Source organism: Brienomyrus brachyistius, chromosome 1 (assembly GCF_023856365.1).
Source record: "Brienomyrus brachyistius isolate T26 chromosome 1, BBRACH_0.4, whole genome shotgun sequence".
Taxonomy (NCBI): domain Eukaryota; kingdom Metazoa; phylum Chordata; class Actinopteri; order Osteoglossiformes; family Mormyridae; genus Brienomyrus; species Brienomyrus brachyistius.
The window spans coordinates 3,104,220-3,130,985 of record NC_064533.1 but is presented as its reverse complement, the minus strand read 5'-3'; the positions used below and the strand labels follow the sequence as shown (position 1 = coordinate 3,130,985).

The 26,766-nt window shown below is 53.5% G+C and overlaps 2 protein-coding genes across 3 annotated transcripts in view; both read left to right on the top strand.

Moving 5' to 3' along the window:
* Positions 1-1,422: 1,422 nt before the first annotated feature.
* Positions 1,423-20,432, top strand: orc5 (origin recognition complex, subunit 5). The gene is made up of 15 exons (XM_049019712.1): positions 1,423-1,516; positions 1,883-1,997; positions 2,302-2,394; positions 2,627-2,809; positions 3,336-3,410; positions 4,494-4,605; positions 5,093-5,223; positions 6,256-6,304; positions 7,281-7,371; positions 7,455-7,507; positions 8,037-8,149; positions 8,276-8,323; positions 8,393-8,503; positions 17,575-17,687; positions 20,089-20,432. The coding sequence occupies exons 2-15, from the start codon at positions 1,884-1,886 to the stop codon at positions 20,132-20,134; spliced, it is 1,332 nt and encodes a 443-aa protein (XP_048875669.1). The 5' UTR covers positions 1,423-1,516; position 1,883; the 3' UTR covers positions 20,135-20,432.
* A 2,367-nt stretch (positions 20,433-22,799) lies between these two features.
* The window catches only part of reln (reelin), a 97,853-nt gene continuing 93,886 nt past the window's right edge, over positions 22,800-26,766 (top strand). For both annotated transcript variants that reach the window (XM_049019581.1, XM_049019573.1), the window contains exon 1: positions 22,800-23,302. In XM_049019581.1, the coding sequence (XP_048875538.1) occupies positions 23,047-23,302 (256 nt within the window). In that variant the 5' untranslated portion in view covers positions 22,800-23,046. The remainder of the gene's footprint in view (positions 23,303-26,766) is intronic.

The window sequence follows — 26,766 nt, the reverse complement described above, 5'->3', positions numbered from 1 at the left end:
TTCACATGAACCCTTTTCCCGTCTTTGGTGAGCCAATAAGCTAATTAAGACCTAGTACTGGTAGACGAAGAACCTTCCATCTCAAATGGCGGGTTAAAATTCTCAAGCATGTCATTACAACAGGTTTGATATCCTAATAGTTTTTACAAAGCCACAGAAATCTAAAGTCCTTAGAGAGGAATATTCATTTTATTCAACTATACAAAGGAACCGTTTACACTTAATAGCTAGAAAATGCTGCACGAAATAATCTCAGAATATAGCGATATTTACGTAATATTTAACAAATACATCCATTTTAAATAGTCCAGTTTTTGACAACGCAAGTCTAAGTACACGTTAATTGCTCGTTGACCAAAATTATGTTAGCATCAACGGCCGAGCCAGAAATCATAGCGTGGGTGGGCCGGCAGAAAAAACAGATACAGGCCAGTCCCATAACAATTCACTTGGCGAAAAAATCATGCCATAGACTCAACTAAATACTTGTTTTTCAGTTTTTAAATGCCCGTGGGATTACTAAGACCAAATGAACAAAGAGAACGAAAAATTCGTCCGCCGCTCGAGACCACTTCTCCTCGCGCGCAAACGCCTGTCAGACGCCGTCGTTTTATCCCAGTGCGGCTCGCGCATCTTTGCGTAGGTCACCCTGTTTTAGGAAGAAAGATTGGAGGGCTGGCAGTCGTTAATCTTCCTAGTATTACTTTTCTTGATTTAGTTCAAATATAAGTTGCAAAACTTAGGACCAATACTTCTGTCATCTGCCTATCCATCCATTCATTTCTGAAACAAAACGTAATTAGGCCTATTTTATCTATAATTCCAGCCAGGGGCATAGCTAGAAATTCTGGATCCTTTGGTAAAATGTTACCTAGGGCCTCCTCGGTAGGTTTTGTCCAATGGGGGTCTCGATAGATTTTACCCTAATTACGTAGAAACGCACACAAAGAGACTGTAACAGAAGTAAAGACCAGTAAAACATTTGTGTTTTTTAACTTAAGCCAAACCTTTCATTTTGGGCCCCCTCCAGCCCAGAGCCATTTGTGACGAAGCTGATTGCGGCTAATATAGTAGAAGAACATTAAGAGGTGCCATACCTTGAGACGAGTTATGACGTACTGGATAAATGTTTTATATTAGTTACTTTTGGCCAACTGCTTATTCTTTTTATGTTAATTAAAAGCTAAGCCATTCAAACTTTTGCTTCTGGATTTTATCAAAGCAGAATCAATCGTGTTTTACTATGGGTAATTTTAAGAAAAACGCAAAAGTTTATTTAATATAACACTATAGCAACTTAAAACTTTTTTTTGCCCATGGCCAGTGAAGGTTTTGGTGAAGACTTCAGCTCCCAGAATTCATTAATAGATTCGAGTTGCGATAGGTCAAAAAGTAGGAAGTAGTTGTACACTCGGCAGAGGAAGGCTGTGATTGGCCAGTAAGTAGGAAGTGGATGGTGATGAGGGTATTAAGGCGCGCGAAATCGGCAAGGATCGCTCTCGTGCTCTGAACAAAAGTAGGTATTATATTTTGTCCTCGAGTGAAACATAAGCATTTAAAATACGTTATCAAACTCGCTTATGCTCAAAACACTATACAGTAGTATTCAGCATTGGTGTCGATGTGTAGCTATGTTAGCGTCAGACTAAGTTGCACAAAATATAAGCTGTGTGAAAGTTATGAAACGTGTGTTGTCGGATTGTTCCTCCATAATATATGGTCATGTTGCATAGGAATTTAGTCCTTCAACCAATATCTCATGGGAAATGTTGCATATTTAACGTTTTACATGCAATACCAGCGCGTGAAGGGGGTGCTGGTACATGCTCGCATCCTTTCGCTGCGTTTTTGGGGGGCTGTAAAACTTGGCATTTTACCACAGGATGCCTGCGGAGCTTCGGCAGCAGGGGTACTCGGAGGCGCAGCTGCGTCTGGTGTCGGAGAAGGTGCCTTGCAGAGAAGCGCAGGCAGCAGCATTGCTTGCCCTCTTCGGAGAGGTGAGCTCGTTCCCGATCGGTTTGCAATATCACTGCAGACGGCGCCTTGTACGGCAACATAAATTAAATGATTCAGTAATTTCGCGCATGTTTTCACCCATCCCTCCGTTTTCATTAACGGCATGCCCAGTCAGGGTCTCCGTCATGTGTCGCCTGTCACGGTTCGAGCACCTGCCGTGTCCGTCCAACACGGGTCACACGCTACGAGGTGTCGCACAAATATTGTGCTAAAATATACGGAGATCTTGGCATCCGCCGATGGCTTGGTATGCTCGTAGTAAAAAAAAAATCTCTTTCCTTGCAGCTAGATCATTATAGCTACCCGTCTATCTTTATCTATGGTCACCGAGCCATGGGGAAGAGTCACGTGACACTCACTCTACTGAGGGAGCTGCAGGTGAGAGATACGATTGAGCTGCAGATACCCTGGCAGCTTCTGAAAGCGCTGCTAAACATGGAAGGTGACATTTATAAAAGTATGACTCTTGCAAGTGTCTGGTTTATTTGAGGGGTGTTACTGTGTCAAGTAATGTGTTGAATATTTGAAGACGAACCCCCCCCACACCACCTGCCTGCTTCCTTAAGCCTGTATTGGTGGTTTCTCAGCTTCCCCTCTGTCCCCCGCACAGATGCCCCATGTGGTGGTGAGCTGCGTCGAGTGCGTGTCTCTGGGCCTGCTCTTCGAGCGGGTGCTGGGCTCCCTCTTCGGCTCATCGGCCGTGACCCTGTCCCGCAGCCCCTCCCTGTCCGATTTCGTGCGCCTGTACCGGCAGCTGTGCGCGAAGGATTCTGCCAAGCACACGCGATACATCGTGAGTGTGCCGAAACCCACCCCCGCAGTCTCCCTTTCAGGCCCAGCTTGCCTTTCAGATTTGCGGCTGTTTCGCACGACAGTCGTGCAGCTTTCATGGGGACCACGTTATGGCTCGGTCCCTGTCTGGGGTCTGGCTTCTGCACTCTTCCGGTGTGGTGCTCTTTGGATGCACATGTGTCATGCTCCCTGAAACTTCGCTTTATTTGGGAATGAAATTAGAATATTTAAGCAGGATACAGGGGCGGCATGATGGTGCCGTGGTTAGTGCAGACCAGGCTTTTATTTCCCACCCGAGCTTGGTGTTTGCATGTTTTTCACATGTTTTGTCAGTGTTCTGTGTTACCCTACAGTCCAAAACATGCTATAGGTGGATTGGAGTTGTCAAATTGCTCATTGGTGTGAATGTGTGTGTCCATCGGTTGGCGCCCCATCCCAGGTTATTCTCTGCCTTGAACCCTAGTTCTTTGGATGAACCCCCCTCTGTTTCTGTTCTGAAATATAACCACATGTGTTTCTGAGATCAGGTTCTGGACCGGGCGGAGGTCTTGCGGGACATGAGCGCCAATCTTCTACCTGGCTTTCTGCGCTTACAGGAACTGGTAAGAACCATTGGACCCCCCCTGGTTTGTGTGAATGGGGGGTGGAGGATAGGAATGCAGGCAGGTTTTGATGGAGCCTTGAAATGTTATCCAGTTGTCCTGGGCCATTTACGGGGATGGTGTTGAAGCGTGAGTGTCACTCACTGGCCACGTCCCACTGCAGCTCACAGACCCTTTGCTTTATCCTCAGAATTGGTATGTGAGGCTGATGCCTTTTAGCACATTAAAAACGGGGCTAAATTTATCTCTCTGCTCTCCGGCTCTGCCAGCTCTCTCCTCTTCAGTGACGTGCTGTTCAGCCGCCCAGCGATGATGACTAATGATCACTTTTTAATTCAATTACAGTAATTAACTCAAAATACCACAGCAGCACGCTGATCTGCTCTGCTGTCCGAGGGCAGGTAAGCCATGGCTTGGAGGAGGGACAAATATATAACTGTAGCCCTCCTCTCCTGTAAAAGCCATCATCTGGGATTGATAATACACCCCCCCCCCATTGTGGGAGCCCTAGAGAATGACAGTGATCGTGGAGTGTGCAGTCTTTATTATTTTTAATACCTGTGGTTTCGAGAGCTGCCCGGAAATGCAGTTATGTAAGTTTCTCATTTGATCGGCGATGCTGCTCATGTGAATCTCGGAGGCTGCTCTGATATATTTTTAATGGGCCGCCTGCATTAAAATTCTGCTGGTGTATGGAGCCGAGTGCAGGAATATCATTACTGTGGTGTGTGAAGGTATTCGGAGTTCTGATGTGTGAAGCGGTGTGCGTGCGTGTGTGTGTATGTGCGCGCTCATGTGTGTGTGTGTGTGTGTGTGTGTGTGTGTGTTTTCTCCTTTATTGCCAAAAAAGCTACAAGACTCCTTTGACGTGTCAAACATCTAGATTTGTGAAGAATGTGACCACAAGGGGAGCCTGCCCCCTTTGAGGGGGGAGGGGGATGAAACCTTTCCCTGTATGAGCAGTGGGAATGTTATGTTTAGATTTCTTAGTCAGCAGTAGATAAAACCAACAGTGAGCTACAGACGCTTGGGCGGAGCTGGTTGAGGTGTGTTAGCATGATGGATGTGTGTCGCCCTCTGCAGGTGGAGGATAACGTGACCGTCATCCTGCTTAGCGAGATTGTGTGGGACAAGTTCAGGCCCAGCACTGGTTGCTTCGAGCCCCTGCAGCTGCACTTCCCTGATTACAGTAAAGGTGTGTGTGTGTGTGTGTGGGGGGCATCTTTGGCCCCCCCAGCTTCACCTTGTACCCCCACCTCAGGCCCCAGCTCACGTACTTCATACCATGGTAATCATCATCATTGTGTTGATGGGCCCCAGTCTATCCTTGAGCCTCCTCCTTTAAACCAAGGGGAACTTGATGGATCTGCTTCATCCCAGCTTGTCTCGATGCATGGGGGCGTCTGCTCTGCCAGACGGATGCTGTTGGTTTTCTTGGACGCCCTCGGCCTTCTTGCCATGGTCTAGCCCGTTGCCGTGGCAGCAGCATCCCTGTTTCCTAGCAGTGGGATGTTTTGCTTGGTTCACAGTGGGGTCCTGTGCTCAGGCCTCATACCAGCCTGGGAGGGTGGCCACAGGGCCCAGTGCTGTTCCGCTTCTCAATGAACTCGTGCATTGCCATGTTTGGCTGCAGTGTGTTGCCGTGGTAACTGAGCATCTCCCTCAACATCCCCCCCCCCTAGCGGAGCTGCAGCAGATCCTGGCCCAGGACAGCCACCCCAGCTACTCCACAGAGCTTTATGCCTGCTACATCAACATCCTACTGGGGGTCTTCTACTCGGTCTGCAGGGACCTGAGGGAGCTCCGGCACCTGGTGAGCGAGCCGGTTATACACACACACACACAAGCTCTGGGTGCAGCGTTATCGTTTCAGTGCCGGTTAATGCATTCACGATGGAGTGTGGGGAGGTATCGTGTGGCTCAGTGGGTTAGGTGTCTGCCTGTCACTGCAAGGTTCAAATCCCTTGGTCTTTAGACGGATTTCTGGGCCCCTGAGTGAAGCTCTTCACCTCCAGTTGCTACAGGGACTGTCCGATCCTGCTTCCTTAATTGTGCGTCGCTTAGTACCAGTCAGATTTGGACATGCCAAGTTGCCTACAAAGGAGCATGATAGTGTGTGTCGTATCACATGGCCTGGCCACCTGACCTAAACACAGTAAAGATGGTTTTGGAAGAGTTTGACCAGAGTGAAAGGAAAGCGACAATTGAGTGCTCAGCATGTGGGAGCTCTTTCAGGACAGCTTGAGAAGCATCCCAGGTCACCTCCTGAGACTGGACTAGAGGAGACAGTAGTCAGCCGGTCCCTGGAGCAGTTGGGGTTAAGGGCCTCGCTCAAGGGCCCAATGGTGAGATCGCTCTGCAAACCCAGGATTTGAACTGGCAACCTTCTGAGTCCCAACCCACAGAGTTGCCCCCACCACAAATTATAATTTTTTTGTTTAAGACTTTTGGTCAGTGAATAATCCCATATGTAATTTTTATAGTTTAGATGCCTTTATTCTGAAACGTAAAGAATGGAACATATAAACCTTTCTATGGGTAGATGTGTCCAGACCTTTGACTGGTATCGTAAATCTAAAATCATCAGTGTATTTTGTGGTAAAATGACCAATCACTGCGTCTGTAATGTGACCCATCCACTAGCCTGACAGCGTCGCTGACCTGTGCTTGGGGTTTCTGACCCTCTCCCCTGTGTGCACCGAGAGTGTCTTAGTGGCTATTAATGAAAGACGAGGTTTGGTCTCCTCCTGGCTGAAACTGGCACCCTCTTCTTGTCCCATGTAGCACAGATTCCATCCTTCTGTCTATTTTTTTCACTCCAATTTGTCTCTTTCCCCTCAAACAGGCGGCGCTCAACTTTCCAAAGTTCTGCGAGCCTCTGGAGAAAGGAGAAGGTGAGGAGAAGCAGCCCAGTGTGAACGGCCCCTAAGGAAACACCTGCCGTGTCAGCCAAACGTTAGCGGCCCCTAAGGAAACACCTGCCATGTCAGCCAAACGTTAGCGGCCCCTAGGGGAACACCTGCCATGTCAGCCAAACCTTAGCGGCCCCTAGGGGAACACCTGCCATGTCAGCCAAACGTTAGCGGCCCCTAAGGAAACACCTGCCGTGTCAGCCAAACGTTAGCGTCCCCTAAGGAAACACCTGCCGTGTCAGCCAAACGTTAGCGGCCCCTAAGGAAACACCTGCCGTGTCAGCCAAACGTTAGCGGCCCCTAAGGAAACACCTGCTTTGTCAGCCAAACGTTAGCGGCCCCTAGGGAAACGCCTGCCGTGTCAGCCAAACGTTAGCGGCCCCTAGGGAAACGCCTGCCGTGTCAGCCAAACGTTAGCGGCCCCTAAGGAAACACCTGCTTTGTCAGCCAAACGTTAGCGGCCCCTAGGGAAACGCCTGCCGTGTCAGCCAAACGTTAGCGGCCCCTAGGGAAACGCCTGCCGTGTCAGCCAAACGTTAGCGGCCCCTAAGGAAACACCTGCTTTGTCAGCCAAACGTTAGCGGCCCCTAGGGAAACACCTGCCATGTCAGCCAACCGTTAGCGGCCCCTAGGGAAACACCTGCCATGTCAGCCAACCGTTAGCGGCCCCTAGGGAAACAGCTGCCATGTCAGCCAACCGTTAGCGGCCCCTAGGGAAACACCTGCCATGTCAGCCAACCGTTAGCGGCCCCTAGGGAAACACGCTCCATATTAGCTTGGGCTCTTCTGCACCCTGTGACCTCCCCCCCACCTTTGGCCCTCCTACTTTCCTATTGTCAGTCTTACTGATTCAGAGTGGTGTGCTGTTGGGCCCTGAACGACGTTTGGGCCAAGCCTTGGGGTCAGAAGCAGACCTATTTGATCATGTGTTCCGGTTATGATTCTTCACATTCTTCAGCTGAGGAGAGCGACACCCACAAGCTGTGGAGGAACATCGAGCCGCATTTGAAGAAGGCCATGCAGACCGTGTACCTGAGGGAGGTGTCCAGGTGGGGGCACTTCTGAGTCTTGGTGCTTATCTGTGGATGTGCCTGCCCAAGTGGCTGCCCTGACTGCTCCAATGTCCCTCCAGCTTTCAGTGGGAGGAGCAGCTGAAGCGGGATTGTGAGACACAGAGCTTGAGAGGTATGTGGGTGTACCGCCTGATGCATGCAGCTCTCTGGCGTCCCTGTAGGATAGAGGGGGTGCGATTGCACCCCTTACCGGTCAGAGGGAAATGCTACTTGAACATATTAAGTTAAATAAAATGAAATTATATTGTAACGTTTGAAAATGTGGCACGTATTACTCATCATGAATGGTTTTTTGTGACAATATTCAGTAAATGAATGTCATTTAGATGATTTAAGTAATCATTTTAAATTGCTATATTAATAATTATTTAAATTGCAATTTAAATACCAGCAACCATTATCTGTCAGTCACCCATCAAACTCAGTGGGCGGGCTTTAAACAGAACATAACATCTGATTGGTTACATCGCAAACTAAGTCGCAACAGATCGATGTCACGAAAAACCCAGAGCTACCTGCATCACAGGAGACCAGCCTGTCCTGTGTGTATGTGTGCGCACTCACCTCGTGTGTGTGTGTGTGTGTGTGTGTGTGTGTGTGTTCACCTCACTGATGTGTTCAGCTCCCCCCCCTGCCCCCAGGCCTGTCCGCCTACGCCCACGTTGAGCTGCCATATTACTCCAAATTCCTGCTCATGGCCGCCTACCTGGCCTCCTACAACCCGGCTCGCACCGACCGCCGCTTCTTCCTTAAGGTGAGACTCGAGGGCGGGGGGGTTCAGGGGTGCTCTGGGGGCTCATCCTCTCCAGGGGGGCTTCCGGGGTGATTGCAAAGTCTGTGTCATTGCGTATGGGGACCAATGCTCTCATCTCCTTCACAGCATCATGGGAAAATTAGGAATACCAGATTTTTGAAGAAACATGAGAAGGTGAGAGTCCTGTCTTCAGATTGATCGCCTCTGTGGAACCTGGTGTAATGCTGCTGCTCTCCCTGTCAGACCAGTAACCACCTGCTGGGCCCCAAGCCCTTTCCCCTGGACCGGCTGCTGGCTATCTTCTACAGCGTGGTGGACAGTCGCGTCGCTCCTACGGCCAGCATCTTCTCCCAGGTCTGGTTCATTTTTAATCTGCAACTTCCTAGGGAATGTCACACTCTGCATGCCCGATCCATATCCAGCTCTTAACTGATTCAGTAACACGGAGATGTGCCGTGGTTTGTGTCCACTGGGGGGCAGCACAAGTTCACAAAATAATTGGCTGGAAACGGTCTAAAGCAAAATTTCAGTGTGCGGTTTGAATCTGCAATGTGTCGGCTTGTGATACAGACGGAAAGCAAAATGTGCTTCTGCACAGCTCAGTATAAGCCTTTGTATAGGTCAATAGTCACGTGACTGGTGACTTTGTGTCGGGATTGTATAAATGGCATGCTGTCTGGACCCTCTGTGGTTTCTCTGGTTGGATATCCTGCTTTGAAATCCAAATCCCCACCTGAATCACAGCCTACATGAACATGAGATGGTCCTCAGAGTGGTGGAATCGGGCCAGCAGGAAGAAGGTTGCTGTGATGCACAGGTGCTTCTGTGAAGCAGGACCTGCCCCAGGAGGCCGGGTGCTGATCCTTTACCTGCTGAGCCACATGCCATCTCCAGGTGCCCCTGGGGGGTGAGGTTTACCCCCATTTCATCCCCTGGGATTGGATGTTTGTCATATCAAGGCTCCTCCTTCATTTGTGCCCAAAGCAAAATTGTGAATCACGGCGGTTAATTTTTACGGTTCCTAATTGGGAGTCTTTGGTTGCTGGTCTTGCTTGGAGACTCTTCGATGTCTCGGAGCTGGACGTCACCCAGACACGTTGGCGTCCTTCTGAAATCTGGAGAACCTGCCCACCTATTCTGTTCCGATGCTCTGAAGTTGTTCATGCTCTGTTGATCTTCAGGGTAATAGCATTACAGTAAGACCTCGGACGTTGGCGAGGTTACGTTCCAGAACCCGTCGTGAAGGAGGTGGATTCGCGGATGTTTGGTAGAGTCACTAAAAATGGTAATATGTGCTTATTTCTATAGTTAAAATCCTAAATATTCTCCCAAAATACTTTAATTTCATTCAAAAGTTTGCTTAATACATTACTGTTTAAAAAAAAAATGTTTGATATAAAAAGTACAGTAGACAGACAACGGATATGTCACACTAGCACATTTACAGTACAGTATACTAATGTTACCCCTATTGATTCATAAAACATGGCATTGGCTGCTGTTTTCTTTTGCATTCACAGTAAAATGAGTAAACGAACCATTTCGGCATTTATAGCAAATGCGTCTCGAGAGGGAAACACAGGACGCATCTGCTATGTACGTAAACACCACCTTTTCAATTAAATAAAAAAATTTTGTTTGTTTGAATTTACGTTAATGTGTACTTACTATAGTATTTTATCATATTTATGTAAACATTAGCGTTCCTGTCACGTATTGCTGTGGCGCGGACTGGGGAAGCAGGGACAGGATGCAAGGAACCGGGGAACACGGGGTTTAATCAAAAGGTAAAGACAAGCAGGACAATGGAATAGGCAGCAAACTCAAAATGACGTTAATGACCGGTCTTGGGAAACATACTTAAACACAGAGTGAAATACACAGGACTAATGACAGCAACTCGAAACAGTGCTGGTCACGCGGGGATTCCACACGAGGTAGCCGGGGGGCGTGGCACGCGGGGATTCCACACGAGGTAGCCGGGGGGCGTGGCACGCGGGGATTCCACACGAGGTAGCCGGCGGGCGTGGCACGCGGGGATTCCACACGAGGTAGCCGGGGGACGTGGCACGCGGGGATTCCACACGAGGTAGTCGGGGGGCGTGGCACGCGGGGATTCCACACGAGGTATCCGGGGGGCGTGGCACGCGGGGATTCCACACGAGGTAGTCGGGGGGCGTGGCACGCGGGGATTCCACACGAGGTTGCCGGGGGGCGTGGCACGCGGGAGGCTCAGACGAGCAGGTCATGACGGTTCCAAAGGGTACAAACTTTGCAAATGGGATTTGCATCTTGTAAAGGTGCAGTACAGTCTGTACATAAAATGGAACGTTTCCATAAGAAAGGTATGTTTTTTTAAGGGATTTTTTTAACTGATTTAAATTGTATGTATGTCTTGAACTTTCCCCAAAAACACAGAATCTTCATTAACTAAATTTTCCTTACGAATTTTACACTTAAAAAACTATAAATTACTATGAAAATTAAACATAAATATTTCTGTAGGGTGTTTTTGAGGATTTTGCAGATGTGCGAAAAAATCGTGGATGCATACAAGTTCGTTTCCAGTGATATTTTCGCGGATATGTGAATTTGCGAGTCACGAAGCGCAAATGCACGAGGGTTTACTGTGTTCCACATTCTGTTTATGGGGTACAAGTACTGTTATGACAGTGCTCCTCTCTGCACACTAGGTGGCAGTGTTCAGCCATTTTGGTTTGGGCTCACAGACTAATTCCTGAACCCCCGTTGCCTCTAAGCTATTCTGTTATGCTCTGCTTTCTTGTTTGACAGATTTCAGCTCGTACGTTCCTATCATACATAAATGTATGTAAGTGTTTGCCGGGGTTTTTAGTAGCACCAGAGATGATGGTATTCTGTTCCCGAGGGTGAATAATCACGCGGACTGAATGCCTGAGGGAGTTGTATGGGTTTGTGTGCGTGTGCGTGTCCTGGGGTGTGTCAAAACTGCAGTCCAGCTGTGCTCTGGGGGGCGTCTCGTGATGGGAGTGGCTAACGGGCCGCTGAGTTGTGCCGTTCCGTGCCGCTCTACGCTGTGCCGTGCCGCTCTACGCCGTGCCGCTCCACGCAGTGCCGAGCCGTGCCGCTCCACGCAGTGCCATGCCGTGCCGCTCCACGCCGTGCCGTGCAACTCCACGTAGTGCCATGCCGTGTCGCTCCACGCCGAGCCGTGCCGCTCCACGCAGTGCCGAGCCGTGCCGCTCCACGCAGTGCCGCTCCACGCAGTGCCGAGCCGTGCCGCTCCACGCAGTGCCGAGCCGTGCCGCTCCACGCAGTGCCGTGCAACTCCACGTAGTGCCATGCCGTGCCGCTCCACGCCGTGCCGTGCAACTCCACGTAGTGCCATGCCGTGCCGCTCCACGCCGTGCCGTGCAACTCCACGTAGTGCCATGCCGTGCCGCTCCACGCCGTGCCGTGCAACTCCACGTAGTGCCATGCCGTGCCGCTCCACGCAGTGCCGTGCCGCTCCACGCCGAGCCGCGGGCTTCCGCTTCTCGCCTCTCCTCTCTCTCATCCATTATTGAACCTGTTTCTCTTTCGCCGGCTCTCAGCATAAAGACGGGGAGCAGACCTATTGAATTTTTAATGCTCTGCATGAAATATGTATCCTAGTCGAGGCGGCAGGCCCCGACTTGGGGTGGGGTGGGGGGGGGGTGTGCGTCGCAAAAAACTCAGGACAGGCCGCCAGGGAAGCGTGGAGGCATCCGGGGGCACCATATGGGCTGAGGGGGGCAAGCCGGCGCAGAATGGGCTGGACGCGCTGGGAGTAGCAGATGGGGGTTTGGGGTTGTGTGGCCATCACACTGGGGGCGGAACCTCGGCGCTACATGGTGGTCTCTTGAACCTTTACGCTGGTTCGTTATTTAAGGGCTTCTGGAACATTCTACACCCAGAGACCGCGAACATGGGTAGGTAGCATGTGGCCGGCTGGTCTGGTTAGTAGTAATGGAACCACCTGCTGAGATCTACACATTTAGGATGGACACAGACGTGTGCGTGTGCGTGCTCACGCCTGTCTGTGCACATGCCTGTATGTGTGTGTGTGTGTGCGCGCGTGTGCGTGCTCGCTCACTCCTGTCTGTGCACATACCTGTCTGCGTGTGTCACTTCATCTGTGTGTGTGTGTGTCTGTGTGTGTGTCTGTGAGCGCGCACATGCGTGCGTAGCCAGCATTGTTCATTGTTGCGTCTTGCCCCCCAGGTCTACAAGCCCTGTACCAACTGGGGGGGGTATACATGTGTGGTTAGAGCAGCCCTGTGTTGGGGGCACTTGGGGGCCTTTGTATGTCCTCACATAAATGCCTGTGATTTGTTATATATATTTATGTGTCCCTTTATTAGGGGGCTCCTATGGATCGGTGTCGGCGGCTCATAAGGCATCAATCTGCTTTAAATTGGTTTAACGGCAGCTGCTTTTTCCGCGAAATGACTTCTCGGGGTCCCAGCAGATTTAACGGGGTATAACTGACAGTCCTGTGAATCGGTACGTGGAGAAGCGCTTCCACGCTGGATTACATTAATAAAAGCCCTAATGTGATGAGAGGGGAGCCGGGTTTGTGACTGTGTGCGAGCAGTGTGGTGGGATGGTCATTAATCGCCCCGGAGTGTGGCTTTACGAGGTCACTGTGGTCTGGGTCATGCTGCCGTGGGCGGGAGGTTATGCTGCTGCTTGTTGGGGTGGTGCTCCGGTCGATAGCGGAGCAGAGGAACGCCATATCTGGTCGTTTATTCTGCTGGGTCTCCATTAAATCATCATTTGGCATGACCGCCCCCCCCCACCCACCCACCCACTCCCTGGTGTTCTTATGAAGTTTTAATAGGTCATTGATTTGTATTCCTGTTGGCAGTTGGTGGTGAAGGCCACTGACCCCTTGACCTTGTTTGCGGGGCGGGTGGGGGGACTCGGGGAATTGATAGCCTCCGCTTAGCTGATCAAATGGGAAAGACTGGGGGTAAAAAAGTAGATGATCATCATCTAACCGAGAGGAGCGAGAGCAGGGAGCAGGCGGGGCGTTTTCACTGCATAGGCTCTGCAAGTGGTTTCCCTGGGAGTCATTTCCTCTGATTGGCAAGGATCTGCATGTTAGATGTCAGTGTTATTCAGAAAGGCCCCCTTAGAGCAGTGGGATTGGCGAGGTGCCTATGGGCCCCTGTGACCGGCTTCGGTGGCGTGGGTGGGTCTGTATTATCCCTGTGACGGGAGCCCGTTAATCCTGTTCGAGCATCTCCAGCTCTCTGTCTCTGTCTGCAGAGGGCACAGACCGTTGGGATGCTTAATTAATGGCAGACTTGTTGTTCTAGTCTGATTTATGCTGCTACATAATTGCGGATCAGGCACCAGGCACCTTTCTAACATTGCTGAGCTCCCAGAGTGTCTCGTTGTAGCTTATAATGTGGTTTGCAGGTGCTGTAGACTGCTATGATAGAATAGGCAGCCGTCGTCATGTAAGTCTCCTGTAGACATGCGCGCGCTCACACGCACGGCACTGCGAACGTGTCTGGGTGGAGGCAGGGTTGGTCTCGGTGCTGCTGGGATCGCGTTAGCGAGCCGCTAAGTGGGAGTGGTTTACAGGCTGGCCTAATCTGCAGAGGTGACCTTGATTTAGCATCCGAGTCGCTCTTTATGCCTTTGTGTGTGTGAGCAGGGCTGCATCTCCATCTGTGTTTATCATGTTCATAGGGGCCACTCACCTGCGGGAGCCACAGCTCATCTGTGATACGCCCCCACCCCACCCAGAGCCCCCTGAGGCTCGCAAACGTGCCCCCTGGTTGCTTTTGTGGAACTGCAGGCAAAGCCTGTGGCTTGTCTCTGTGGGACATCAGAGAGGGGAGGTTGTGTGTGTGTGTGTGTGTGTGTGTGTGTGTGTGTGTGTGTGTGTGTGTGTGTGTGTGTGTGTGTGTGTGTGTGTGTGTGTGTGTGTGTGTGTGTGTGTGTGTGTGTGTGTGTGTGTGTGTCTGCGCACGTGTAATGGGTTATTTAGGTCTAGCCCCATGTCTGTGCCATCATGTGACCAAGACCTTCTGGGTTCACTATGCCCAGCCTGACTTCCCCCACACCATGTCTGGGGTCCGGTAATGGTATCGTGCGTGCTACTATCAAAAATGCACCCTCAGTGTCCGCATTCGCAGTGCACAGTTTAACAATCACACACATGTCCTTCCCCCCGAACATGGACCCTGTGGTTGCAGGATTCATTGCTGCACGGGAAATGGGGAGCAGCATGTTGCTCTCTTCATTATGAAGCTCCCAACAGCCTGGAAAGGCCGCCATTGTCCTGCTTAATGTGCCCATATGTAACTGGACTTCAGGGATGAACGGGGAGGCTGTTGTGTCTCTCGGTGCCGTCGGGAGCCTGTGTGCATGTGCGTGCGTGCCTGGTTATGTGTATATTACATTGTGGGGACCAGATGTCCCTATGTGTGATTAAAAACCTATTTTACCTTGTATCAATCAAAAATTACAGATGCCAGAAGTCTTGTGTTTTTGTTTTTGTTACTTTTGGTTAAGGTTAGTGCTGGGTAGGGTTAAGGTTTGGGTTAGTGCTGGGTGGGGGGGTTAATAGTGTCATTGTTTTTTCCCATAGAAATGAATGGGTCCCCACAAACTCATGAATACAACCTGTGTGTGTGTGTGTGCGTGCAAGCTTGGGGTACGCAGGTCAAGGGTCTCGGAGGAACAGGGGCTGGGGCTCCACGGACATGTGTGTGAGGACGGCTGGGTTCCTGTATGTGTGCAAGAGGGTGGCCAGGTTCTTGGGCTGAGCAGGTGGAGATAACGGAGGGAGGAGCGCTGTGGGGGCCGGGATGGGGGATGTCATGAACAAAGATCTTCAGCGACATGAAGAGTCATTAGGCATCGAAGGGCGAGAGTGAATGACAGCCGATTAAAGGGATTGACTGGTGAAGGCCGGCTGAATGGAGCAGGGGGCTTTGCGAGTGCGTGGGGCCGAGAGCGGGTGGACTGGTGGCTGAGCTGTGACCCCCCTCCCTCCAGGCCATGATGGTTGCCTGTTATCACCACGCTGCATTCTCTGACTTCGATCGTAAGTTGTCACATGATGTTCAAGCGTAGCGTGTCCCCATGTTGGACAGATGGGTCAGGGTGGGGAGGGCGGGACGGGGGAGGGTGGCCTCGCTGGCAGGGCTCTTGGCAGAGAGCAGCCCTCAATCCCAGAGGGGCGAATATAATGAACAGAAGCCTCTCCTCACATTGAGTCCGCCGTCAGCGCATGAGGCGTGCAAATTAAGTGCTTCCCAGCGGGATGTGGGAAAGGCCCCCACAGCGACTGACCCGCGTGATTAAGGTCAGGGGTCGCAGCCTCCGCTGTGCCTTGCTGATGGCTCGGTGTGCCCTGTCTTGGGTGGCAGGGTGCTTATCAGCTGAGGATTGACGTGCATGCATGCAGTTTTGGGCTTGTGGTTCTGACCCATTTGGTCCGGGCTTTAATGCTTCGTTTGGTTCTGGAAGCGCCGGATCAACATTGCTGCATCTCCTCGATCGCCGGGTGGGAACTGGGCTTGACATAGGTCAGATGAGGGCAGGTGCTTCCAACGTGCTTTTTTGATTGGTGACGCTATCGCTACGGTACCAGGAGTAATGACCTGTGCGCATCGGCACAAAGCGATTAAATTAGGAATGTCAGCACCACGGGGTGGGGGGCGTACCCACCCCCTTGCTTAGTATCTGGTGGCTCGGTCGCTCTGTGTACATGTGTTTGTCTGTTTTGGGGGAGGAGATAATTGATTTTACTTTGTCTCTCTGTAGCCTTATCCCTGGGAGGTGGGGGTGAATTGGGGAGGGGCGGGTGGGGTGCACTGTGAGGGATGGAGAGAAGCGGGGGATGAGGGGGGGGGCTCTTTGTGCCTCTTCGAAGGAAACCTTGATCAGCATCAGGGATGGAGCCAGGAGAGGGACATAGTGTTTTTTTTATGTTAGTTTGAGCTTGTCGCTCAAGGCCACATCCCTAGCTGCCACCCCCCGTCTTTTATTTATTTCTCTGACTGAGATGCTCTTCTCTTTGTGTGGTCCTGCCCGGGAGCTCGGCCGCCCCCCTTGCCTGCTTCTGCTTTCCTGCAGCCGATCTCTGGCCCACGCTTTTGCTTGTCCACTCTAGCTCTCGCTCGCCGTCTTTCGGCAGTCGTGTCGCTCGCCGTCTTTCGCCCGTCGTGTCGCTCGCCGTCTTTCGCCCGTCGTGTCGCTCGCCGTCTTTCGCCCGTCGTGTCGCTCACGTCGTCGTGTCGCTCACCGTCGTCGTGTCGCTCGCCGTCTTTTGCCCGTCGTGTCGCTCGCCGTCTTTTGCCCGTCGTGTCGCTCGCCGTCGTCGTGTCGCTCGCCGTCTTTCGCCCGTCGTGTCGCTCGCCGTCTTTCGCCCGTCGTGTCGCTCGCCGTCTTTCGCCCGTCGTGGGCTCTATTGCACGTGTGTAGATGCGGCGGCACGTTTTCGGCGCGGTCTGTTCCTCAGCTTTTCCTCCGTCATGTGGAGTGATGATTTATTCTGGCTGTGAGGGGACGCTGTCTAACTCCCAGTTCAGAAGGTGTCTCTCCACGGGCAGCTTTTCGCTCCGCACTCCCTGCTGCCTCTGTCACCCCGCCTTCCTTCCCAGCATGCACCTCCCTCTTCGCACCATCCCTTTAATGCTTTGATCAGCTGTGCTTTTTGTCCATTACAGGATGGTGCTTTTTATAAATTTTTTGTTATTGTTTGTCAGGCTGTGTGTGTGTGTGTGTGTGTGTGTGTGTGTGGGGAGTGTCAGAATTGGTCATGTGTTGTCCGTGGTCATTGGTACTAAGCTGTATAAAAATGAATTCTGTTGCTGCTGCTACTTAAACTCCTGAATAGGGCCTGAATACTCTTCCATCAAGGAAATGATTTCCTCTTTTTCTTTCTCCCCCCCCCCCCCCCCCCCAGGAAATGATTCCCTCCCCCCCCCCCCCCCCCCCCCCCCACCCGATTTTGCCCCCTCCCCATGTTCTGCCTGGCCTGGCACATAGCCCTATAAAGAAAAAAGACAACCCCCCCCCCCATCCATGGCAGTTTTTAAGCTGTGGTGGGGGTGGGGCTGCTGAACACCGAGGCGTACAAAGGTTCTGGTACAACCTTGAGGTGGAGATTCATGATGATAAAAATAATTACGCTCCCACCCCCCTCCCCGACCTAGATTCCGTAATGGAGAGCGATGGCCCTTGGTCCCAGTTTCTTCGCTGTGTGGAGTGCCCCCCCCCCCCCCCCCTTTCCATGACAGAATAGAACTGTGTCTTGCCTGGTAGACCGGCCAGTGGTACCCCTATGACAGTCTGCGTCAGGTCTGCTCACCCTGGCCGTTACCATGATGCTCGGCTCAGCCTTGTTTCTGTTTCTCATGCCTTCTATACTTGAGTGTGATTGGCGGTCCATGGTCTTCCAGATCTCCTCCCTAGTCACTCTGCAGCTGCTCACCCAGGTAGGACACGACGACCAGCTGGACAACCCCAAATACAAGTGCACAGTCTCCCTGGACTTCATCCGAGCCATCGCCAGGTAATGCGCACGCACCCACAAACACATGCACACACCCACGGCGACATGTGGCCTGAGTTGGTCTCCGTGTGACCATGTGACTGCGCTCTGCAGTGTCATGTCCGCCCAGCAGGTCTCTGATGGCTGTGTGCATCCTTCCTGTGAGAGTTGCACATGTGGGCGTGGGGAGGGGGGATTTGTATGCATCACATTGTCCGCACAATGTGATGATAAACCTGTTGTTCTGACATTGTGGGGACTATTTTTTCAGTCCCCTCAAAGAGAAGCTCAGTTTTATAAAAATCCGTGACTGCGATCAAAACTAAAAATGCAGAAAAATGTCTATTTTGTTTGGTTACTTGAGGTTATGGCTGAGTAGGGGCCAACGTTGTCATTACTGGGATTAGGGTTTTGCCATTAGAAATTAATGGAAAGTCCCCACAAAGATGTGAATACAAGTCTGTGTGTGCATGTGTGCTCACTGGGGGAGGGGCCTCTCAGCTCTGTGTGTCCCCGCTGGCCTGCCGTGTGAGCAGGTGTGTGCAGCGGGGGGACCGTGTGGAACAGACGGCCGGCGCTGTGCTGGGATCCTGCCCTGCCAGCATCTCTGAGAGCGACAGTGAAGGAGCATAAATACACACACACACACACACGCACACACACAGAAAAACGCACGCACACACACGCGCACGCACGCACACAGAAAACCACACACACACAAACATGTGCGCACACACACACAGAAAAGCACGCACACACACAGAAAAATACACACACACACACACAGAAAAATACACACACACACACAGCAAAATACACACACACACACACAGAAAAGCACGCACACACACACAGAAAAGCACGCACACACACACGCAGAAAAACGCACACACACACACACGCAGAAAAACGCACACACGCGCACGCACACAGAAAAACACACACACACACAAACATGCGCACACACACGCGCACGCACGCACACAGAAAAACACACACACACAAACATGCACACACACACACACAAACATGCGCGCGCACACACACAGAAAAACACGCACGCACACAGAAAAATACACACACAGAAAAACACACACGCACGCACACACACGTACACACAGAAAAATACACACACACACACGCGCGCGCGCACACACACACGCGCACGCACACACACACACACACACACACACACACACACACACACACACACACACACACACACACACACACACACACACACACACACACACACACACGCAGAAAAACACACACACGCACACAGAAAAATACACACACACGGAAACAGACAAAAAATTTGTTTCCCCTTGTGGGGAATGAAAAAAATGGTCCCCACAATGTCAAAATAACAGGCTTTGATAACATTGTAGGGAACATTCGGTCCTCATAATACAACCTTCAGTTTTATAAAACTCTGTGACTGCAAAAAACGAAAAATGCCAGAAGTCTGGTTACTTATGGTTAAGGTTAGTGCTGGGTAGGGGTTAAGGTTGTCATTGGTGGGTTTAGGGTTATGCCCATAGGAATGAATGGACGGTCCCCATAAAAATATGAGTACAGGTGTGTGTGCGTGCTTGTGCGTGCAAAATACGATTACAGCCCCCATTTATACTGCCAGACACAGCCATCCTGTCTGCTCCTGTGTAACGTGCTCGCTAACGAAGTGCCTGTATGTGACGTCCAGCCTGACGCACTGGACCCCATCCTCCACTGGGCCGCCTCCTCTCAGGACTGCCCGGTTTAACAGAAACTGCAACATTAAGACATCAGAACCTCATATCCCCTGTTCTGGTTACGGCTCCCGTGAATTTTAGTGCCACCTTTAATTAAAGCAGTTTAATTGAGCAAATAACAAGCTGAGAAATTTACCTGCGGGGTGCAGGTTGGGGGTAGGCTTCAGAACATCATTAGCCAGGTCTGGGAGATCCAGCCAGCTCAGCCAGGTGCAGCTCCTTCCCATCACAGAGCGTGGGGCACTGACCCTGCCCCTCATAATGTGACTCATTGCTTCCCCACCCTGGTTCTCACAATCCCGTGCATGTTTGTGAGCCGAATGGGCGAGATGGAGAGAATGGAGGAGGGAGACGGACCGAGGCGCAGGGGCACTGAAGCAAGTTAGAATCGAGGGAGAAGAGCCTCAGATAGCAGGTCCTCCGTTTCACAATACAGGGCTTTAAAACGATGGTTCTGAAGGTTCACCCTCTATCTGTACAGAGGGATTTCAGCAGGTTTTTTTTTTTTTTTTTGTCTTCCTTCGTTATTTTGGCTCTTGGGGGGGGGGGGGGGGGTGGGATCCATAGTTAATTCATCTAAAGATAGCAGTGTGGGGGTTAGTGTGTACTGCTGGTAATCAGTGGGCTCCCATCGCAGGTCCTACCACAGTCTCTCCCCTTTTTGGCAGGACGGTGGGCTTCGACATCTTGCGCTACCTGTATGACTTCCTGTGATCCGACCCCCAGGAGAATCCTGCTCAGAGCCGGCCTGCTTGCTCACGAGCTCCGATGGATGTGTGCTGTGCAAACAGCCTGGGGCTTCCCCCAGAGTGACGACAGTGGGGGGTGTAGCAGGGGGCGATTTTCTCCAACCTCAATCTCGCTGATGTGCACCCTGAAAGGGGAACTGACGTTCCTGACTCTAAGCGATGTTTTTCTCTCCTGCCTGTGCCTTGGCAGGGAAGCACTTCTTGCACATGTGGCTGTGTGTCTCTGACCTGGTTCTCTCATGTAAATAAACGTTTTTGTCAAACCATGTCAATTTATTTCTCCACAAGGCCAAAATTCATCCACACACACCTATGATCCTCTGTGGGGGGTGGTTCATTTGTAGTTTGGAGTCTGCCAGTTGATGAGCTCTACTCTTGAGGGTGCTGCCTCAGGATGGTGTTACCTTGTTGCAGTGAGAACTGCAGGAGGGAGTTCTCATGGTGCGTTCGATCATTTCTCTCCAACTTGGAACGCCGAAGAAAACGTCATGAAAAACGGCACTTCCTGTCGGAAACACGCCTCTTTTATGACGTTGATGTCGGACAGAGTTGCCCCTGTGACATAATTTCAATATGGCGGTTTGTAGTTTGTTTGTCTCTCGAAAAAAGAATATCGCTATGAATGTACTAAAATGCTTTATAAAGCTTGTTTGTGTTTCTTGTTTGTCTCTCAGAAATAATATTCTTAATCCGAAACTGCTAAAATATAAAGCAACTACACACAGCAGCGTATTCACGGAGGCATCCATGTTTGTTCCGAGTTGTGGTAGCTCGAATAGGACATTGTCGGAATTCCGAGATGTAATCGAACGCACCATCATGCCTGGTGAACAGTTATCCCGACCTGTAGGTGGTGCCAGCCAGCCAGTCCCCCCACCTTCCAATCCCCAGAGGGCACTGCAGGTCCTCTGTCTCCGCTCCACCCCCTCTCCTGGGAGCTCGCGCTTGGATGGCCTGGAAGTGAAGCAGTGTTTAAGATGTTCTTCGGCCTTGTGAGACGGGCAGTTAATTTGGGTGGGTGGAGATCGATATGGGATGGCGTTCAGCTGCTTGATCACGGTGAAATTCAGACACGGAGCATGACAGAAATAAATAGTCTGTCAAGTGGTTCACGAGGAGGAAATATAAGATGCCGTTACGTCGGTTCATAAATCTCCCTGACAGGCAGCCAGGCGCTGAGAGGAGCCAGGAATTGAGATGGAAATAATGCTTAAATTTAAATTAAATTTCACAAGGGATCTGGGGCGGTCCATTTAAGACCCGCGCCAGAGTCCTGTCGAAAACGAGGCTGATTAGTTATCCCGCCGGAGTCATGATCACCGTGTGGAAAGGCATCCCTGTCGGACAGAGAGAAGCCTGTCGCTGACTCAAACGAATGGCCAAAGTGGAAATGAGCTCTAGTTCGTGTGTCTGTGCTGCTACAAGCCGCAGAAATGCCATGTGAGAGGCCACTTGAAACTAATTCCCTGCTCTCTTAAAATCATCAAATTAATGCGTCCCTTTCAAACACGGATTAATCCCTGAACGGCGCTTAAGTCAAACATGCCATTAACGTTCTTACAAACGGGGCGGTGCCCCTGGCTCGCCGTGCGTCAGAGATCACGTCGACCCTACTTTTATACTTTTATTCGCTTTACGCGGTCTCTTCCATATTGGAAGAGAACATGATGTTAAACGCAACTAAAATGTGTTTACTTGTTACCAAATCCACCATACAAGTCCGTTTTGGAAAGGAACCTTTGAATCAAAGGGTGGGATCAAGGAGGAAATACCCTGATAATAAAGGTCTATGAGAAATGCCTGGTTTTAAAATACTGTTAGATTTTAGGTGGTTTTGGCTCAGCATTAGGTGTCTTACGTGCTGTGAATGCCCTCCGATTCTCCGGTGTACCTTGTGGCCAGATTTAGGGTCGCCGTCTGTTTTCTGGAAGCTGAGTGTGAGGCTCAGAGGAGTCGCTCTCCAGGGGCAGGCGCTTGGGCGCAGAGAAATGGGATCAGGAGAAGTTTGTGAGGGACAGTGCTAGACTGAGGGGGGTGGGGGGGAGAATTTGGGGAGATGTCGCCTCACACCAGGCAGGGGGGGAGGGGGATTCAGATGGAGAAGAAAGGAAAAGAAAACTTATTATCACCTCCGAGAACAGCATGGCGGGGTCGTCTGGAACAGAGGGGAAGGGTGGGGAGAAGAGGAAGTGTGCCTCTGATTGAAAGAGAAGTTGGAATATGCAGCGGGGGGGTTGCAGAACACGCTCAGCTACGTATATGGGGGTGCAGGGGGGAGTGCAGGAAGAAGAGCGAGGAGGTGTGACTCGGGGAGACAAAAGCAGGGGAAAAGGCGCGGTGCATGGAAAGAGCAGCGGCGGGAAGCGGGAGCGGCGGCAAGAGCGGCGGCTGGAAGCGGGAGCGGCGGCTGGAAGCGGGAGCGGCGGCTGGAGAGCACGGTGGATCCGGCGGGGGAGGAAGGCAGCCGGGCCGGAGCTAGAGGGAGACGCCGTGGAGTGACAGACTTCCAGAGCAGAGGGAGGAGAGCGTGTGCGAGAGAGAGAGAGAGAGGGAGTGTGATGGGAGGGGGCCGTCTCTGAGCCCAGTGTGTGTGGGGGGGGCGGGGAAAAGGGGGTGGGGGAGGTATTTAAACGCCGAGCAGGACGGCTCAGGCGTGCGCTCCAACTCCCAGTCAGTGTTGGGAGGGAAAAAGGCCGAAGCAGACTGGCTCACACTTACGCACAGGGTAGTCTTCCTCAGCGCCTTCGTCCTGCTCCAAACTCCACCTCAAGAACCTTGCCGTCTCCCGGGACCTGTGAACTCCACCCGGGCACCTCTTCCTCTCCCTCCCTCTCTCTAGCTCACTAGCTCCCTCCTTCGTCTTTGCCCACAGCCAGGATGCGGCAGGCCTCTCTCGGGGGCGCCGCCCTGCTGGCACTGGCCATAGCAGCAGCGGGGCTCGGTGTCACGGCCGCCGTGGATGTCGCCAACCCTGCGGCAGGGTTCTACCCGCGCTTCAACCCGTTCTTCTTCCTGTGCACCCATCACACGGAGCTGGGGGGTTCCAGTGGGCTGGACGGGGGTCCCGAGGTGCACCTCATGCTGCAGATTGCGGGGAACCCTGGTGCCTACAGCCCTGGACAAGAATACCAAGGTGAGTGGAGACCATAGTGTTGCTGGGCCGGACGGGGTGTACCTGCTTTGTCTGCAAGGCAGACAGCCGGTCCTGTGTTTGCCTCGAGAGGGATATGTATTATTTCCCAGAGTGTCCACAGGTTTTGGGAGCGAGGGCGTTTTCGCGGGGTGTACTCTAAGTCCGTGCCTTCGAGACATTCAGTGCCTCAACCTGCTGAAGGACAGGTTGGGTTAGCGGGTAGCCTGTAGGCTGATCTGCCTTGCGTTTGCAGGACCGGGTCAGCTGAACGTGGACCGTAGCTATGGGTCCGTGCTGCAGGTGTTGTTTCGGTAGGTTGCAAATGATGACAGCTGAGAAGGGCACTGTTCTCTGACCACCGATGATCCTCCGTAATCAGTGCCGAAACGATCAGGTGTTTACATTCCTTCTGAATAAACTGATTCTGTTGCACTAGTACGACTGCAAGGGCTCCGGTGTGAGGCGTACGTCGTCGAGGATGAGGACAGCTGTGATGAAGAGGGACTCTTTATGTAACGGGAGTGGGTATCGGGCGTGTGGGAGGCATATCCCGAGGACAGAGGGAGAGATCGCACATGGAACTGAGAGAGAGAGAGAGACGCGTGGAGCCCAGAGAGGCATAAATAACCACTAACACTGCCAAAAGGAGACGCAGCAATGGAGGATGGTCCACCCACACACGTGTGTATGTACCTGATGAGCCCAACCGCAGGATGTTGGGCACCCAACTCCAGTCAGCTGTAGGAGGGAGAGGCATAGAAACAGAGCTCCCTCCTGATTTCTGTTAGAGGCGTGTGCGCTGCGCTGACACCTGTAACCCATGCCTCGGCAAATAAGACGGAGAGCGGCCAGTGCGGGAGATGCAGGCAGGCAGGCGAGCGAGTGGGGGAGAGGCAGGCGGGCGAGTGAGGGAGAGGCAGGCGGGCGAGTGGGGGAGAGGCAGGCGGGCGAGTGAGGGAGAGGCAGGCGGGCGAGTGAGGGAGAGGCAGGCGGGCGAGTGAGGGAGAGACAGGCGGGCGAGTGAGGGAGAGACAGGCGGGCGAGTGAGGGAGAGACAGGCGGGCGAGTGAGGGAGAGGCAGGCGGGCGAGTGAGGGAGAGACAGGCGGGCGAGTGAGGGAGAGACAGGCGGGCGAGTGAGGGAGAGGGAGGCGAGCGAGTAGGAGAGAGGGAGGCGGGAGAGTAGGAGAGAGGGAGGCGGGAGAGTAGGAGAGAGGGAGGCGGGAGAGTAGGAGAGAGGGAGGCGGGCGGGCGGGCGAGCGCGGGAGAGGCAGGCGGGCGAGTAGGAGAGAGGGAGGCGGGAGAGTAGGAGAGAGGGAGGCGGGAGAGTAGGAGAGAGGGAGGCGGGAGAGTAGGAGAGAGGGAGGCGGGAGAGTAGGAGAGAGGGAGGCGGGCGAGCGCGGGAGAGGCAGGCGGGCGGGGCGGGCGAGCGAGGGAGAGGCGGGCGGGCGGGCGGGCGAGCGAGGGAGAGGCAGGCGGGCGAGCGAGAGAGAGGCAGGCGGGCGAGCGAGAGAGAGGCAGGCGGGCGAGCGAGAGAGAGGCAGGCGGGCGAGCGAGAGAGAGGCAGGCGGGCGAGCAGGCGGGCGAGCAGGCGGGCAAGCATGGGAGAGGTGGGTGGGCGAGTGGAGGAGAGGCGGGCGGGCGAGTGGAGGAGAGGCAGGCAGATGAGTGAGGGAGAGGCAGGCAGGTGAGCGAATGAGGGAGAGGGAGGCGAGCGAGTAGGAGAGAGGGAGGCGGGAGAGTAGGAGAGAGGGAGGCGGGAGAGTAGGAGAGAGGGAGGCGGGCGGGCGGGCGAGCGCGGGAGAGGCAGGCGGGCGAGTAGGAGAGAGGGAGGCGGGAGAGTAGGAGAGAGGGAGGCGGGAGAGTAGGAGAGAGGGAGGCGGGAGAGTAGGAGAGAGGGAGGCGGGCGAGCGCGGGAGAGGCAGGCGGGCGGGCGAGCGCGGGAGAGGCGGGCGGGCGGGCGGGCGAGCGAGGGAGAGGCGGGCGGGCGGGCGGGCGAGCGAGGGAGAGGCGGGCGGGCGAGCGAGGGAGAGGCGGGCGGGCGAGCGAGAGAGAGGCAGGCGGGCGAGCGAGAGAGAGGCAGGCAGGCGAGCAGGCGGGCGAGCAGGCGGGCAAGCATGGGAGAGGTGGGTGGGCGAGTGGAGGAGAGGCAGGCGGGCGAGTGGAGGAGAGGCAGGCAGATGAGTGAGGGAGAGGCAGGCAGGTGAGCGAATGAGGGAGAGGGAGGCGAGCGAGTAGGAGAGAGGGAGGCGGGAGAGTAGGAGAGAGGGAGGCGGGAGTGTAGGAGAGAGGGAGGCGGGCGGGCGGGCGAGCGCGGGAGAGGCAGGCGGGCGAGTAGGAGAGAGGGAGGCGGGAGAGTAGGAGAGAGGGAGGCGGGAGAGTAGGAGAGAGGGAGGCGGGAGAGTAGGAGAGAGGGAGGCGGGCGAGCGCGGGAGAGGCAGGCGGGCGGGCGAGCGCGGGAGAGGCAGGCGGGCGGGCGGGCGAGCGCGGGAGAGGCAGGCGGGCGGGCGAGCGCGGGAGAGGCGGGCGGGCGGGCGGGCGAGCGAGGGAGAGGCGGGCGGGCGGGCGAGCGAGGGAGAGGCAGGCGGGCGAGCGAGAGAGAGGCAGGCGGGCGAGCGAGAGAGAGGCAGGCAGGCGAGCAGGCGGGCGAGCAGGCGGGCAAGCATGGGAGAGGTGGGTGGGCGAGTGGAGGAGAGGCAGGCGGGCGAGTGGAGGAGAGGCAGGCAGATGAGTGAGGGAGAGGCAGGCAGGTGAGCGAATGAGGGAGAGGCAGGCAGGCGAGTGACAGCGCATCAGCATTCCTGTGGAAATTACTGCCGCTATTGCATGAGCAGCTTTTAAGCAGCATTAGGGCTTGGCAGAAGGGCAGCTGGGGGAGGTCAGACATGCGAGCATTAGGGCCCTGTCAGGGAGGGGGGGGGGGGGGGGCTCACCTTTATAAAGCGGGGAGTGTGTAATGGGCTCATGGTACATGCCTCATTTTGAGGTGTTTTAGACAGGCATGGTAGTGCGGGAGATCAGTGAGGTGAAGGGGGGAGATGGGCAGGGATTTTGGGGTGGGGGGGGGGGGTGTAGCGGCCAGATCTGCTGTACAGGTGCGGAGATGCTGCTGGGTGTGTGGGAGGTGAGGTGAGCTGTCCAGGAGCTCAGGAAGTAGCAGTGTGTGTATGTGTAGAGGACAGCATACGTGTGTGACGCTGTGAGGGGCCCCTGCTCGGGCCCCCTGCTCGGGCCCGAGCACACTGGTGGGGAGGGCCCCGCGCTGAGCTCCTCTGCACTCCTCTCTGTTCTATTCACCCTCTCTCCTTTGTCTGCTCCGAGTCCCTTTCACATGTCACGAGGAGAGCCCCGCCATTCCTGCTTCTTGACCGCTTACAGACATTGTCGTCTAAGGATCTCCCCTTTGTTTTTAAGGACCTGAAGCCCCCCCTTGGACACTCCCCCGCCATAGCAGCAATTGTATCG